This window comes from Dendrobates tinctorius, unplaced genomic scaffold (genome assembly GCF_039654945.1).
Source record: "Dendrobates tinctorius isolate UK_male_01 unplaced genomic scaffold, ASM3965494v1 ptg000232l, whole genome shotgun sequence".
Lineage (NCBI taxonomy): Eukaryota > Metazoa > Chordata > Amphibia > Anura > Dendrobatidae > Dendrobates > Dendrobates tinctorius.
Genome location: NW_027361899.1, coordinates 13544891 through 13563082, shown reverse-complemented (window position 1 = coordinate 13563082; position 18192 = coordinate 13544891). Strand labels below are relative to the sequence as shown.

Genomic DNA, 18192 nt, shown 5'->3' with positions numbered 1-18192 from the left:
AACATTTTAAAACAGAACATAAATACTCCCCCTTCCTTTAACATGAGTACTTCCTCTCCCATATCCCCGCTATGTCAGGAGCAAACAATCAACAATAAAACATGTCCCTTATCTTAGACGTCGAACTGTACTCTTGGGGCCTGCACAAAGGTGCAGCGAAATCCCGGAAGTCCGGGCCGTCTCCTGACAGCCGATGTCTCATCAGTAGTAAGGGGTTCCACAACTGTGGAGCTCCCGGGATGCAGGGAGTGTCTCTAGGGGTCCTTTTTACAGGGGCTCGTGGCTTACGGGTTCAACGATTACGGCTACCGCGTAGTAGCCGCGGGGACAGAACTCCTTGTAGTATGACACCAAGCCCCCCTCCCGCAAAGCCCAGCCGTGACAGATGGAAGTCACGCTGATGTATACCTTTTGGCCGGTTGCGAGGTCCCGAATGAACCCGTATCCTTTCTCCAGATTGGTATACATGAGCTGCCCTGTGGTTCGGGAAGCCGCCATGCCAGCCTCCCCTCTCTCGTGGAGCAGGTTCCAGACCTCCCGCTCCCTGGCCTTTTTCTTCTGCATGACCTTCGCGACCCAGATGGAGGGTCTGGTTAGGCCTCGGAGTCCGGTGGGCGGGACGCGGCCAGGGTTGAGAGCGGGGTAGAGGCAGCAGTGGTTCCCGGCGGGTAGGCTGCAGAGCCTGACAAGCAGGCCGCAGCCGACTTCGGGGGTGACGCAGATGCGACCACGGGGCAGGCCGCAACTGGAGTCGCAGCTGGGACCGGAGTGGCGGCAGGTTGCAGTGAATAGGCCGCCGCCGCCAGATGGAACATAGCAGGGACGGCCACAGGTGGGTTCCGCACCGGCGACACCGGACGTGGCGCCGCCGGGCGGGGTGGCTCAGGGAAGCGTTCAGAGGCATCGCTTAGCCCGGCGGAGGCCGCAGAGCCCTCTGCAGCCGGGCCCACAGGAACGCAGGAGGCCACGCGGGGAGGCCGGCTGGTGGGGGCTGGTCGTGGAGCCGCTGGCCTAGCCGGGGGACCTCCTTCCCCGTCGCCGCGGCCTCCGACAGGCCACCCTGCGGCTCCTCCCGCAGCCTCCGATCTTCACCCCGCCATCCGGCAGGGCTAGCCTCCAGGCTCGTTGGTCCCACGGGGAGGCTCCCAGGCGATGTCTTCAGCGGCTGCTCCCGCAGGGCCCGCAGTCGCTCCTCCTGTCCGCCCGATGTCTGGGGGGCTGTCAGTGGCTCCAGAAAGCAGGTCTCCCGGGGGTGAATTTGAGACGGCCCCAGTCCATCCAGAGCAGCGGCAAACACCTGGGCCTCTTTCTGACATTGAAGTATCACAGCCATTTTGTCCAGCTTCTGGTACCGCCCCGGATCTTCTGATGACAGCCCAGGATCCGGAACCGAGTCTCAAATTTGTAATCCACAGGCGGGTAAATTTGTAATCCACAGGTGAGCAAATTTGTAATCCACAGGTGGGCAGCCCAAGTCCTTTTGAGTTCTCCTGGAGCAGGCCTGCCGCGGAAGATGTAGTATTAGCGGCGGCGATCCTGCCGACTACGCCAAATGTGGTAGGGGGCCGGATTGGGGGGTGGTCCACTGCTTACCACGACCAGACGATGCAAAGACAAGACAGAGGCAGATTCCAATTGTAACAGGTCCGAGTTTATTGGCCGTCCTCCTGACCGTAGCCATACACCGCAGCACCTTTACAGCTCTCCGTTTCCAGGCCCGGGTACCTTCACCTTTCCTGCAGTCGTGATGACGTCCCTCGCGGCTCTTTCGCTGGGGCTGTCCTGGACCAATCTATCGCCAGCGCTTCACCTGCCCGAGGTCGTCGTCCAATCGGTACCCCCGGGGCCTCGTCTGTCCTGCGGTCCGTTGTGTCAGGGCCACCCCCCAACTGTCTCTTCCTGTCAGTCCCCTGGTCGAGCTCTTCCTCCGTTCTCAGGCTTCTGTCCTGAGTCTTCTCCTGAGCTCCTCCCGGGACTAGCCTAACCTGGAACCCCAGCCTGTCCTATTTATCCCCTCACTGGGGAATTTCCCTCCTGGGTTCCTATCTCCCCGCCCCCCATGACTAAGCAGTTCCTATAGCAGTAAGCTGATGTCAAGTCCTGAACTACACTCCCCCTGCCATCTTGTGGTCAAATTTCGGTGATGCACTCCCTTTTCTGTCTTTCCCTGCTGTTACCTTTCTGTCATTGCCAATCTCCGTCTAAAGTGCACAAATCGTCCCCTCCTACTTCCAGTCAAGTCTGTCCGTCAAGTCACCTTCCCCACATGTATGTACACAGTGACTACCTGCAGAATAGTGAGTGCAGCTCTGGGGTATAATACAGGATGTAACTCAGGATCAGTAATGTAATGTATGTACACAGTGACTGCACCAGCAGAATAGTGAGTGCAGCTCTGGAGTATAATACAGGATGTAACTCAGGATCAGTAATGTAATGTATGTACACGGTGACTGCATCAGCAGAATAGTGAGTGCAGCTCTGGGGTATAAAACAGGAGGTAACTCAGGATCAGTAATGTACTGTATGTACACAGTGACTGCACCAGCAGAATAGTGAGTGCAGCTCTGAGGTATAATACAGAATGTAACGCAGGATCAGTAATGTAATGTATGTACACATTGACTGCACCAGCAGAATAGTGAGTGCAGCTCTGGAGGATAATACAGGATCTAACTCAGGATCAGTAATGTAATGTATGTACACAGTGACTGCACCAGCAGAATAGTGAGTGCAGCTCTGGGGTATAATACAGGATGTAACTCAGGATCAGTAATGTAATGTATGTACACAGTGACTGCACCAGCAGAATAGTGAGTGCAGCTCTGGAGTATAATACAGGATGTAACTCAGGATCAGTAATGTAATGTATGTACACAGTGACTGCACCAGCAGAATAGTGAGTGCAGCTCTGGAGTATAATACAGGATGTAACTCAGGATCAGTAATGTAATGTATGTACACAGTGACTGCACCAGCAGAATAGTGAGTGCAGCTCTGGAGTATAATACATTACTAATCCTGAGTCCTTTGTTTCCAAAGTGACTGAAGTTAGATACAATCTACACATACGCAGCACACAGATATGAGAGAATCCTGCTCGCCTGTAGATATGTATCACAAAGAGGGCATCATACAGCAATACTGAGCAATGTAGATGTGAATTCCGCACCTGGGTGAGATAGAGCACTTACCATAAAGCAGCAGCATGGAGGACATTATACAGAAGACCTAGGTGACTTGGAAGTCTGTCTTCACTTGAGGAGTATGTATTTTAGCAGTTTTTTTTTATAGGGAACAGTGAGTTCAGGAGGCAGGGGAAGAAGTATATCCTAAGTGCAAAAAAGAAGCAGATTTCGCTGATAGGATGTTGGAAAGTTTCTTATATTCACATGTTCTATTGATATTTGTAAAGTTGGTTGAAACAATGGAGACCATCTAAGAACAATGGAAACACTCAGAGCACAGATGAAACCGACAGTATAAAAATATCCTTTAATGCTAAGGCACATGATACAGTATGTACATAGAGAGCGACGCACAGGGGTCTTCATAGATTGTCCCATGTCAGAGGAGACATCTGCTGGGTATTGTGCACCGACGAATAGCAATGGCGTCAACAGATCTGCAGAATCAATGTCCAGAAGAGGGAAGGGGAACTAATCTCAGTTATATCCCTGCTGGCGGAGGTCTCAACAGCATGGCTAGACCTCCAGGGGGCAGCAGAGACATCAAGTCTGGAAACCCACAGGAAACAAGCAAAATTATGAATGCAGCTCTGGATGTAAATGGAGTATATGAAATTATGTCACCCAGGATCAGTACAGGATACATGATGACAAATCTGTGAAGTTACTGAACATGAAATGCAATTTTTACCAGTATGCAAAGCTTTTGCTAGGATTACAGAAGACGACTGACTGAAAACGGAAGAAGCAGAACTAAATAAAAAACGAACCCTCTTCCCAGAGATACAATGTATTCTGCAGCTGCTACAAAATATGAATCCTAAAAGTAAGGAACATTTTATGATCCGGCAGGTAACACCCGGAAGACAAACCTCCCCTTTAATGCAGATCAGCAGGACGCCCCGTCGTGCTGCGGTGCCGTTAGCAGAGCGATCCCGCGGGTCTGCAGGGAGAGGTTTACAGCCAAAGGCAAAGAATCATTTCACATAATAATTAACTTTTCAAAAAGTCGCAGCTGGTGGGAAACCTGCAATAAAATCCCCCCCAAAAAAACTAAATTTGGATTCGTTAATTTTTGGAGGTAAATGTGTAGCAAATTAAATTGTTAGATAGTTAGATCTGGGCGTTTCAGCTTGTCGTGTGGATTGGAGGGGATGGAGCTTGGATCCGCGGCACAGATGGGGATTTACGGTTTGGTCCTGACCGATGAGCCCCAATGGGTGCAGTCCGCAGACCATCTCCCCTCCGCTCTCTCGGGGGGTCACATTGTTCCTGACAATGAATCTGTGTGTTCACTTGGTGCCCAGAATGTCGGCCAGCATCTTCACGGCGTACTGCGACTGCCCGCAGGCGTATTCCTCCAGGCTGGGCCCCATCACTCGGTTCAGGCTTCTCGTCAGTCTGGTGACCACGTCCTTGAAGTTCCCGTTGCGTCCCGGCAGCACTCCATTCCCGGTGATGTTAGACAGGAAATACCACAGCACTGGTAAGATGTGGCGCTCCACTGCCTGTGGCTTCCGGGGGTACACAGCGCCCACCAGGCCTGTAACAGTGACAGTAAGAAGTGAGTAGTACATTAAGAGGGTTGTGGCTAGAGGGAAGCGGCCACGGCGTCAGTAACACAAGCATGGTACGTTTATCACGGCACCGGGGTGACATTGTAAGAAACACTGTATCATTGGTTTCATCTGGTAAAGTTATGTCCACCACCAGCGTTGGACTGGCCTGCCGGACACCGGACAATCCACCGGTGGGCCCTGACACCCCAGTCAGACCCTATCCACCATGGCCGGAAACATGAAGCCCCCAAAATGTCCAAAAATATCAGAAAATGTTCTGCCTCACCTGATAATCGCTCCGTCACATCATTCATAGCACGGCCGCTAAGAAAACGCACCCGTCCGGCCAAAGGCTGCAGCAGCCACAGATTATCTGTCATAGGAAAGGGCAACATTAATATGGGGCACTGTGGATATCACTGTTATTATGGGGGCACTGTGGATATTATGGGGCACTCTGGATATTATTGGGGCACTGTGGCCTCCTGGAATATACTGATCACATATCTGTGCACATTCTCGCTCACTACCTATGCTGGCGATCAGGGTGTCCAGGACTCTGACCGCCGCCGTGTAGATGCCGGCGTGCTTGGAGTTCAGATTGTCTGTAATGACGGTCACCATAGGGACTAAGACGTGGTGCAGACTGTCCTTTAAAATAGGGATCATGGCTGCGGCTGACTCTAGCGCGAACTGATTCACCTTCTTGTTGGCATCCTGCATCCTCGGGTTAAATGCATCAAATATCTGCATAAATCGTAAAATTGATTGTCGATTAATTAGGTGACATCTGCACAGTACAGGAGGATAATACATGATGTATACAGTGCCTGTATAAGTGCTCACCCCTGCAGGATAGCTGAGCTCCTTTAACATTGAGGGAGGGGGACAGTTAGTTTTAGGTACATCTTCGACGGGTACATAGATGATTTTTTTTTTACTGTTAATGGAGCACAACCCCAGATGCTGACACTCCGTATCACACACAGAAAATGTAACTTAATTTAATGGGGGAAAAAAAGGTTATCAATCAGGCTTTGCAAAATTATGAATTTTTTATAATCTACTCTATTATGTTATTTTGCGTCCTTCTGTCTCCAGTACCAAGCAGAACGTGCTGGTTTATCTGCCTCGCTCATGCTCTTTTACAGCCGCTTTGAACTGCTGCTCTAGCAGGGATCCGTACTCAGACACTATTTACACACAATCTCCCCATGTGAGCTTCTCTCCTTCCCTCCCCCATGCTCAGTGTTTGTAAACTGTGTCTAAGTACGGATCCCTGCTAGAGCAGCAGTTCAGAGCAGCTATATAAGAGAATGAGCGAAATCAGTTAAATTTGTCTTTGAGATAAAATGAAGCAAAATAAGGTAATGGAGTTTATTACAAAGATTTATCCCTGTGCAAAGGCTGATTGATAATTAAACAAAAAGAAGGAATTTGTTACTTTTTAAAGACTTTCGGCCAATAACCTGAGTAATGTTGGAAGTGACAAACTTGATGTTATTCCTGCAGTGCTCTGTCAAAAGCTTCACGCCGTCCATTTTACTCTGATATTCCTTGGCTGTCAGTAGTGTCGTGAGCGCCTTTAATTGCTCCGTCACCTCCGCTGCACGGACAAGTTGCCGCCGTGGGACCGGGGATTCTTGCGGTTCGGAGTCCACGATGGGGGGTTGGTTTAGGCTAAAGAAAAATTCATACAATGGTACATAGATATCATGTAGCATTAATATCAGCGCTCGCTCAGTGTTTTTGCGGTATACTTGGCATTTATATTTACATAGTGCTGGGTTGTTGTTGTTTTTTTGTTTGTTTTTTTGCAGAACCGTTTTTTTTGTTTTTTTTTTATTGGTGCTATTTTGGTGTTTTGATTACTTTCTATTGTAGTTAAAATGAATTTTAAAAGAGTTTGGGGTTTGTTTTACATAGTTTGTTTCCTGTCTTTTTTTGGGGTGGGGTGGTGAACTTATTTTTTTTTTTTTATATTATCCCTGCTTCTTAATTTTCTTTAGCCAGACTCCGCAGGAGCCAGAAAGAATGGGGCTCAGACATCAGCCTTATGATGACAATACGCAATGATACATTTCTGCAATAAAGCAAATGTTCAGCCTCCCCTGTTTCCAAATAAAAATAAAACCCTGCAGCACAGAGTATTTTAGGAGATCTTGGGAGGGGGGGGGACAGTGACCTCCACCCTTTCTCATATGATATGGTTAACGTGCACATGGCTAAATATGTGGAGAAATAGACAGGAGGCCGGTCAGGCTGAAAGATGCACAGTGGAAGGAGGGGAGACTCCAAGAAGCACAGAGGATTTCAGGAGAGGGGTATGATGATCTTATGTGTGGTCACTGAATATTACACAGAGACCCAGCAGCACAGAGTATTTCAGGAGAGGATATTGTGGGAGATCACTGACTACTGATTACATAGTGGAAGGAGCTGGACTTCCCAGCAGCACAGAGTATTTCAGGAGAGGATATTGTGGGAGATCACTGACTACTGATTACATAGTGGAAGGAGCTGGACTTCCCAGCAGCACAGAGTATTTCAGTAGAGGAGTGTGCTGGAAAATTTGAACAGGTATAAAAACCTCAGACAAAATCCTTTTAGTAAATAAAACAAAGCTTTCCTCCCACCTGGGGTCTGCGTCCGGAGTGTCCTGGGGTCTCGCGGCTGCACTCACGACCGTGCTGCTCTTCTGGACCGGCCGCTGACTCTTGGCCGATGGAACGTCTGAGACAATGTCGTTCGCTTCCTATGAGAAGTGACATTTTAATTAAAGTGGATTCTCGTCCAAAATCACTTGACAGACAGGAGTCTGCGGCCGTAGTCGGCCATTGTGGGGGCCACGGAGATTGGCCTTCTGTCACCCGGTCACACACGTTTACTTATGTCAGCTCTTCTCTCTATGCTCCGTACAACACACTGCCAGTGACCGGCCACGTGACAGCCCACATCCATCCAGGGAGTGCAATAAGACAGGCAATATTCTTATAATTTTGGCCTACGTACTTTTTGTTTAACCGTAGCGATAAGTTCCCGCAGGTCGTGTGACGGGATCAAGCGCTCCATCTGCTGTTCGAATTTTGGGTGAGTCATGACTAAGCCGAACATCCGACGTCCATAGAACCTGGAACAGCAGAAGATGAGGATAAGCCGCCAGTATAACGACCCCATTGTATAATTATAGTCTTTGCCGGGTACCTGGTGTCCTGCTGTCCGTCCTGCACCAATTTTACCAGCGTCCTGAGGAAGGTGTCTGTGCTCTCCCGAGGCCCTGACAGCAGTCTGTCCACCGCCAGCTGCTCCACCACAGCCAGGAGATGCTTTGCCGCGCACTTTCTCACTGAGCTGTTCCTATGGCTGCAGAAGAGAACAAGACAAACGATAAGAAAGAAAATATTTACATCACGTCCTAAATTATTATGCAAGTTGGATTTAAGTGTCATAAAGTTGTAATTTTTTGTTTTTCCCAAAAACTCATGGACGGTTTATGTCTCGGGGTCTTTGGATCACTGAAAACAATCTCAGACCCCTGTGATAATTAGATGCTAGATAAGGCCGATTACAGGAAAGCTCCTTAAGAAGGATGTGCCACATTATTGAGAAGCTGCAGGTTTCAAGCAACAAGGGAAAGAAAAAGGATCTCTCTGCTGCCGAAAGCGTCACATTGTCCAAGACATTGCACTAGGTATGAAAACATTAGATATATCTGTCATGTCGGACGCTGTTTACACCACAGCGTCCGGCAGGCAGAGGTAGTTCCACCTCCAGCCACTATAGCCTCAGTGGCGCCGGCCTGATCATCAGGCTCTCGGGGGTTAATCCTGCTGGAGACCAGGTTGGATGGTTAGTCACGCCCACGGTCTTTAAATAGTCATGCTGGCCTATGGGCGTCGCCGATTATAGCTTGTGTTTCATACCAAGTGGTTCCGGTCTGGAGTGGAGGTGTTGCAGAGAGAGAGATTTGTATCTGGTGTCGTATGATCCGTTGTTATCCTTTCTCCTTCCCATATTTGTGTTTAGTTGTGCCCTGTTCACATTACTGTATAGTCCTGTGTGTATGCGGCACGGTGCAGTTTAAGTTCTCCCTGTCTGTCTTTATTTGTGTGGGAGCTTTGGTGGTGTGTCTCCTCACTGGGTGGAGGGTGGAGGGTTAAGTGCAGGGCTGAGCAGGAGACAAGGAAAGGTTGGAGGCTCAGGCATTTGCACCATCAGCAAAAACCCTGGGTTGAGGGTCAGACAGGGTTTCCCCTAGTTATAGGGACATCACAGGGCCCCCGGGTATTACAGCCTTAGTGGGACTAAGCCCCACGTGACAATATCACAAAGACACAAGTGCGATCATCGTACTGGGCAGAAATTTGTGGCTGATACAGAGCACAGTTGGGTTCATGCAGAAAAAGGCATAATAAGAAAGGTTCCTGCAGATAAATGCATAATGAGGAAGATTTCTGCCAGACAAATTCATCCGATTATGAAAGTAGTTGTTTAAATCCCATTACAAAGCAGCAGAGAGATATCTGAAGTTTATGGTGCCTCTAGAGTCTAGGAACCAACCCAAGCTGTAGGATCTTCAAGAGGCTGCAGTTGTTCATAAACCTGCTATTTGGCCACACCTAAACAGCGCTCAGAAGTGGTTGCAGTGGCTCAGACATACATGAAGACTAACTATAAAAAGTCGTCTGTACCGATGACGCCGTGCAAACCTGGATGAACCACATGGATGGAGTAGTGGATAGTTGGTGGATGGCCATCATGTCCCAATTAGATTGCGATATTAACAAGTAGGTGGCATTGTCATGTTTTGGGCTGGAATCATGGGGAGAGAGCTGGTAGCCCCTTTAGGGTCCCTGAAAGTGTGAACATGGTAAAGGATATGGAGTTTCTAATTGGTCACTTTCCTACATGGTACAAAACGAAGAACTGTGCCGTCTGTGGCGCCCCTGAGGCTCAGTCGCCACAGAGGTACTGCACCTCCTCCTGAGGTGTGGTGCCCCACCATCCAGGTAAGGTGGAGACACCTGACCACACTCCAACATCTGCATCCCACACAACATAGTAGTGTAGCAAAGCACCTTTGGTGGCTCCCTGCTTGGAACACGAAGAGTGCTGGGAGGTGGGTGGAGCTTAGTCTGCACAAGTGAGCAGGAGATGATTAGGACTAGGTCAGTCTGTGAGAGAAGATCCCCTGAGTGGGATGGATGGAGGGAGGTGCTGCAGCAGTCTCCTGTGACCTGGGTCTGCTGGCACTGGAAAGAGAACTAGAAAGCCTGATTCTCCATAAGAAAGAAAGATTTGTATGGAACGTGAGGAAAGGAAGAGAACTAAGGACTAGGGTCAGAGCAGAGCCCTTCCTCAAGTTCTAAGCGCAGGGCCGGGGTCCGGTCCCCGAGGTTGTATGGATACTGGTCCTGCGACAGACACCGGAGGGATAGAAGTTGTCGCCACTTTATTCCCACACAAGACTTGGGGGCACAACAGCAACATGAGTGAGCCGGGACTTGGTAGTAAGGAGTCCCTGAAGCAGGCTACAGCTGTCTGCCGTACAAGTAGAGTTCAAAGGAACATCTGACAGGAGGAACTTGGGTATAACACACAACCACAAGTACTTCATTGCAAGCGCTAGAAAGGAGACGTTCAGAGAAGGCACATGTTGGCGGAGTGTTGGAACGGAGTACTTCATCTTGCCTGGAGGTTGGCTAAGCCCCTGACCTGGAGGACACAGCACCGAGGCGGGCACCTGTATGCACAACAGACTGTGAGTAAAGCTTTGGAACTACATGCCCTGGTGTCCTCTGCTTATTCCTGCGCTAACCCACTCAGCACTGCTACATCTCTGTGCTTAACACTGCACCATTACGCTCTCCTCACTATCTCTCCATCTACACTGCCCTGGGACTACAGCCCTGCCTGTGGGGGGCCACAACATCATTGCTGCACCACACCATCTGTCCCAGAGGATCTGTCTGCAGCGTCAGCTTAACATCTTCATTGCCGAACACCACAGATGGCGTTACGAATCATCCACTTAAAAAAAATAATCCTCTGCCACACTATTTCCTTTTACATGGACGACCAGGGCCACGGACCGGGTCACCGCTACCGTGACACTTCCCATTGAAATCAACGGGCCCGGCTCTGAGTACCCCACGGCCCTGGCGGGCGACCCACGTCCATGGCAAAATCATCTTCCTGCTGACAATGCCCCACCTTATGCTGCAAAGAAAACCTCCGAGTCATTGGCTGCTATGGGCATAAAAGCAGAAAAACTCATGGTGTGGCCACCACCCTCCGCTGACTTCAGACCTATTGAGAACCAGAAGATCTCTGAGGGTGGGGGGACGATAACATCAGAACAGCAGCTCTGGGGGGCGATTCTGAAATCGTGCAAAGAAATCCCTGCAGAAACTCTCCGAAAACTCACAAGATCAATGGAGGCAGAACTATGAAGTTGACCTCACAGAAGCTCCGATGTCACATGGACTCGGGCGGTTAAGATGTCTTTGATTGAAAAAGCTTCTCGTCTCAGCAAATGTGACATCTTAAGGCCACAAATTCCACAAATGACCATTTTCACTTCTTTACAAGCTATGGAATGTTTGGACACTTATTGTGTAGAAGAATTTGCCACATTTTGAGCTTTCTAGTTTTGAAAAAAAATCCCGTTCTCATGGGAAATTTTTCAGACAAAATGTCATTTATCGTCTAACGGTCAATGATTTGCCCATTATACGGACTCATCTGCATCCACCATTTAGGGAAATCAGAGGAAAATAGAAATTGTGTAATAATTAGAAACGCGGTGTAACGGAGAACTACAAACATTTCTGTCCCAGCCATCGGACCCCCCATAGACACTACACCCACCTGATGCCCCCGGCAATCAGCGCCGTGAGGACTTTTGATGGGCTGACGTATTCCACCATGACCCCCAAAGACTTATCCGACTCGTCACGAATGAAGTCGTTGGAGTCCCCGATCTTGTGCAGCAGAACCCGGCTGATCTCCTCCACTTCTTGGTCCATATTTCTTCGGAGGGCTTTGAACAGGTCGGCCAGGGTCCTGATGGCGTGGCGGGAAACTTTAGACCGCAGATTGTTGACCTGACGGTGGACACAGCACTTTATTTATTTTTTATTTAGAGAAATACAATATTGGCTCAATTTGGGAATTTGGGATCACATTTCTAGGAGGTAAATACTGTAGGAACCCATCTACAAATAGCTTTAAAAAAGCAAAAAAAAAATGTTTTCGAGTTGGTCTTTTAACTTCTTGTTATATGACTATTAAAGAGCATCTCTCTCTGCAGGACAACCATGTCCGTCATTTAGATGAGTAAGGTGCAATACCTAATTTCCACACTTGGGGCGCTGTAGTGAAACTTTATACCAGGATCCCCGAAATCTACATCTGATCAGAAACCTATGATCAGCTTCTCACTGGGGAATCAATTGTCCAAAGCAGACCACCCACTAAGTGAGATTTTTAGCATTTTTATTTACTCCATTAGCTATTCCCGCCGATCATCTTACCTCTCTGGTAACTGCTATACTGACATCATGAAGCCTGGAGAATAGGACCTCCGGATGCCAGGACGCCAGACATCTCACGCTGAGAAGACCCTTCTCCTTCTGCTCCCTACATGATAAGGAAAACTGTAATATGAGGCTTTATATACAGTACATCATAGAGGGCATCAACAAGTGATGAGGCGCAAACGGGTAACTGGTAAAAGATGGGGAAAAGCTCACCAGTCCTTGTTATTGAGCCACTTCAGAGCCTCCAACAATCCCTGCTCTGGATGAGACATCGGGCCCATGCCAAGACCCCCATTCTCAGAGTCAGAGTCCCAGTCAAAACCATCCAAAAAGGTGGCAGGTAAAGAAAATGCTGTAAGATAAAAAATGACATCTATTTGCCTGACTGATACATATACTGCAATAATGCCCCTATGTACTTCAATACTGCCCCCTATGTACAAGAATATATCTACTATAATACTGCCCCTATGTACAAGAATATAACTACTATAATACTGCCCCTATGTACAAGAATATAACTACTATAATACTGCTCCTATGTACAAGAATATATCTACTATAATACTGCCCCTAGGTACAAGAATATATCTACTATAATACTGCCCCTATGTACAAGAATATAACTACTATAATACTGCCCCCCTATGTACAAGAATATAACTACTATAATACTGCCCCTATGTACAAGAATATAACTACTATAATACTGCTCCTATGTACAAGAACATAACTACTATAATACTGCTCCTATGTACAAGAATATATCTACTATAATACTGCTCCTATGTACAAGAATATATCTACTATAATACTGCCCCTATGTACAAGAATATATCTACTATAATACTGCCCCTATGTACAAGAATATAACTACTATAATACTGCCCCCTATGTACAAGAATATAACTACTATAATACTGCCCCTATGTACAAGAATATAACTACTATAATACTGCCCTCTATGTACAAGAATATAACTACTATAATACTGCCCCTATGTACAAGAATATAACTCCTATAATACTGCCCCTATGTACAAGAATATAACTACTATAATACTGCTCCTATGTACAAGAACATAACTACTATAATACTGCCCCTATGTACAAGAATATATCTACTATAATACTGCCCCTATGTACAAGAATATAACTACTATAATACTGCCCCCCTATGTACAAGAATATAACTACTATAATACTGCCCCTATGTACAAGAATATAACTACTATAATACTGCTCCTATGTACAAGAACATAACTACTATAATACTGCTCCTATGTACAAGAATATATCTACTATAATACTGCTCCTATGTACAAGAATATATCTACTATAATACTGCCCCTATGTACAAGAATATATCTACTATAATACTGCCCCTATGTACAAGAATATAACTACTATAATACTGCCCCCTATGTACAAGAATATAACTACTATAATACTGCCCCTATGTACAAGAATATAACTACTATAATACTGCCCCTATGTACAAGAATATAACTACTATAATACTGCCCCTATGTACAAGAATATAACTCCTATAATACTGCCCCTATGTACAAGAATATAACTACTATAATACTGCTCCTATGTACAAGAACATAACTACTATAATACTGCCACTATGTACAAGAATATAACTACTATAATAATGCTCCTATGTACAAGAATAAAACTACTATAATACTGCCTCTATGTACAAGAATATATCTACTATAATACTGCTCCTATGTACAAGAATATAACTACTATAATACTGCTCCTATGTACAAGAATATAGCTACTATAATAATGCTCCTATGTACAAGAATATAACTACTATAATACTGCCCCTATGTACAAGTATATAACTACTATAATACTGCCCCTATGTACAAGAATATAACTACTATAATACTGCTCCTATGTACAAGAATATAACTACTATAATACTGCTCCTATGTACAAGAATATAACTACTATAATACTGCCCCTATGTACAAGAATATAACTACTATAATACTGCCCCTATGTACAAGAATATAACTACTATAATACTGCTCCTATGTACAAGAATATAACTACTATAATACTGTCCCTATGTACAAGGATATTACTACTATAATACTGCTCCTATGTACAAGAATATAACTACTATAATACTGCCCTCTATGTACAAGAATATAACTACTATAATACTGCTCCTATGTACAAGAATATAACTACTATAATACTGCCCTCTATGTACAAGAATATAACTACTATAATACTGTCCCCTATGTACAAGAATATAACTGCTATAATACTGCCCCCTATGTACAAGAATATAACTACTATAATATTTACCAGAAGAGTGTCGAAAATCACTGTTGGCTTCGTCCTGCTTCACCGTGGGTATGCTGGGTAAAGATGGGCGGCTCACCCATTTATTTAAACTTATACTCTGTGCTCGCCTTTTTTCTGAGCTGAGAGGAACTGTTCCAATGCCACTTAGACTGAGTGAGGTAATGTTACCCAACTCTGTGAAATATTAAATACACATTATTTATTACAACATACAAGAAGATTCATAACCAAAGCCAGCTACACATATATAATTATTGTATCAGTGCCAGGTAGGCTAGTGTTACATCCTAGCTCTGCAGGCTCGGATTAGGTGCACCTGGCTGGCTCTGCATATAAACAGGCTAGGAGTTCATGTAAGTCACTGTGTTGGGGAAGCTGACCAGAATGGATGTGTCTTGGAGTTACAGCTGGAATCTCTCAGAGAAGAATCTGCACAGGCCGTGGGCACCAAGCCGCAAGTATCAGTGGTTTCTGTGGATGAAATGAGTTTTGCTTGACGGAACTGGATCTAGCTCATCCATGTATGAAGTAGCCAGGGTCTGTTTAGCCATCATCTGGACAAGGCCAGGATTTACTATATCTGTATGATTTTGTTTTTGGTGCTATGCAACCTGTGGAAATTAACATTATCCTGGCTATAGCACCAAAACCCTGTGATTGTGTGAACGCTACCGACTACCAGACAGAGTGAATCCCTACATAATATACATTAGATGCCCAGGTTATAGAAGCTGTACATATATAATTACATATAATAATTCCCAAGGTTATACCAGCTGTACATATATATTATATACAGGAGCTGGCTGGGTTATACCAGCTGTACATATATAATTATATACAGGAGATGCCCAGGTTATACCGGCTGTACATATATAATTATATACAGGAGATACACAGGTTCTACCAACTGTACATATATAATTATATACAGGAGATGCCCAGGTTCTACCAGCTGTACATATATAATTATATACAGGAGATGCCCAGATTATACCAGCTGTACATATATAATATACAGGAGATGCCCAGGTTATACCAGCTGTACATATATAATTATATACAGGAGATGCCCAGGTTATACCAGCTGTACATATATAATTATATACAGGATGTGTCCAGGTTATACCGGCTGTACATATATAATTATATACAGGAGATGCCCAGGTTATACCAGCTGTACATATATAATTATATACAGGAGATGCCCAGGTTATACCAGCTGTACATATATAATTATATACAGGAGATGCCCAGGTTATACCAGCTGTACATATATAATTATATACAGGAGATGCCCAGGTTATACCAGCTGTACATATATAATTATATAGAGGAGAAGCCCTGGTTTTACCAGCTGTACATATAATATATACAGGAGATGCCCAGGTTATACCAACTGTACATATATAATTATATACTGGAGATGCCCAGGTTATTCCAGCTGTACATATAAAATTATATACAGGAGATGCCCAGGTTATACCAGCTGTACAATGTACATATATAATTATATACAGGAGATGCCCAGGTTATACCAGCTGTACATATATAATTATATACAGGAGATGCCCAGGTTATACCAGCTGTACACATATAATTATATACAGGAGATGCCCAGGTTATACCAGCTGTACATATATAATTATATACAGGAGATGCCCAGGTTATACCAGCTGTACATATACAATTATATACAGGAGATATCCAGGTTATACCAGCTGTACATGTATAATTATATACAGGAGATACCCAGGTTATACCAGCTGTACATATATAATTATAGACAGGAGATGCCCAGGTTATACCGGCTGTACACATATAATTATAGACAGGAGATGCCCAGGTTATACCAGCTGTACGTATATAATTATAGACAGGAGATGCCCAGGTTATACCAGCTGTACATATATAATTATATCCAGGAGATGCCCAGGTTATACCAGCTGTACATATATAATTATATACAGGAGATGCCCAGGTTATACCAGCTGTACATATATAATTATATACAGGAGATGCCCAGGTTATACCAGCTGTACATATATAATTATATACAGGAGATGCCCAGGTTATACCAGCTGTAAATATATAATTATATACAGGAGATGCCCAGGTTATACCAGCTGTACATATATAATTATATACAGGAGATACCCAGGTTATACCAGCTGTACATATATAATGATATACAGGAGATGCCCAGGTTATACCAGCTGTACATATATAATTATATACAGGAGATGCGCAGGTTATACCGGCTGTACATATATAATTATATACAGGAGATGCCCAGGTTATACCAGCTGTACATATATAATTATATACAGGAGATGCCCAGGTTATACCCGCTGTACATATATAATTATATACAGGAGATACCCAGGTTATACCAGCTGTACATATATAATGATATACAGGAGATGCCCAGGTTATACCAGCTGTACATATATAATTATATACAGGAGATGCCCAGGTTATACCAGCTGTACATATATTATATACAGGAGATGCCCAGGTTATACCAGCTGTACATATATAATTATATACAGGAGATGCCCAGGTTATACCAGCTGTACATATATAATTATATAGAGGAGAAGCCCAGGTTATACCAGCTGTACATATATTATATACAGGAGATGCCCAGGTTATACCAACTGTACATATATAATTATATACTGGAGATGCCCAAGTTATTCCAGCTGTACATATAAAATTATATACAGGAGATGCCCAGGTTATACCAGCTGTACAATGTACATATATAATTATATACAGGAGATGCCCAGGTTATACCAGCTGTACATATATAATTATATACAGGAGATGCCCAGGTTATACCAGCTGTACACATATAATTATATACAGGAGATGCCCAGGTTATACCAGCTGTACATATATAATTATATACAGGAGATGCCCAGGTTATACCAGCTGTACATATACAATTATATACAGGAGATATCCAGGTTATACCAGCTGTACATATATAATTATATACAGGAGATACCCAGGTTATACCAGCTGTACATATATAATTATAGACAGGAGATGCCCAGGTTATACCGGCTGTACATATATAATTATATCCAGGAGATGCCCAGGTTATACCAGCTGTACGTATATAATTATAGACAGGAGATGCCCAGGTTATACCAGCTGTACATATATAATTATATCCAGGAGATGCCCAGGTTATACCAGCTGTACATATATAATTATATACAGGAGATGCCCAGGTTATACCAGCTGTACATATATAATTACAGTATATACAGGAGATGCCCAGGTTATACCAGCTGTACATATATAATTATATACAGGAGATGCCCAGGTTATACCAGCTGTACATATATAATTATATACAGGAGATGCCCAGGTTACACCAGCTGTACATATATAATTATATACAGGAGATGCCCAGGTTATACCAGCTGTACATATATAATTATATACAGGAGATGCCCAGGTTATACCAGCTGTACATATATAATTATATACAGGAGATGCCCAGGTTATACCAGCTGTACATATATAATTATATACAGGAGATGCCCAGGTTATACCG

At 44.8% G+C, this 18192-nt stretch overlaps 1 protein-coding gene across 3 annotated transcripts in view; it reads right to left on the bottom strand.

The window, feature by feature from the left end:
- Positions 1-3476: 3476 nt before the first annotated feature.
- The window catches only part of TOGARAM2 (TOG array regulator of axonemal microtubules 2), a 121632-nt gene continuing 106916 nt past the window's right edge, over positions 3477-18192 (bottom strand). For all 3 annotated transcript variants that reach the window (XM_073556348.1, XM_073556346.1, XM_073556347.1), the window contains exons 10-20: positions 14622-14795; positions 12502-12640; positions 12283-12388; positions 11618-11853; positions 7952-8110; positions 7760-7877; positions 7384-7502; positions 6217-6427; positions 5278-5494; positions 5034-5120; positions 3477-4731 (exon numbers count right to left, since the gene is read on the bottom strand). In XM_073556348.1, coding sequence (XP_073412449.1) covers positions 4481-4731; positions 5034-5120; positions 5278-5494; positions 6217-6427; positions 7384-7502; positions 7760-7877; positions 7952-8110; positions 11618-11853; positions 12283-12388; positions 12502-12640; positions 14622-14795 — 1817 coding nt within the window. In that variant the 3' untranslated portion in view covers positions 3477-4480. The remainder of the gene's footprint in view (positions 4732-5033; positions 5121-5277; positions 5495-6216; positions 6428-7383; positions 7503-7759; positions 7878-7951; positions 8111-11617; positions 11854-12282; positions 12389-12501; positions 12641-14621; positions 14796-18192) is intronic.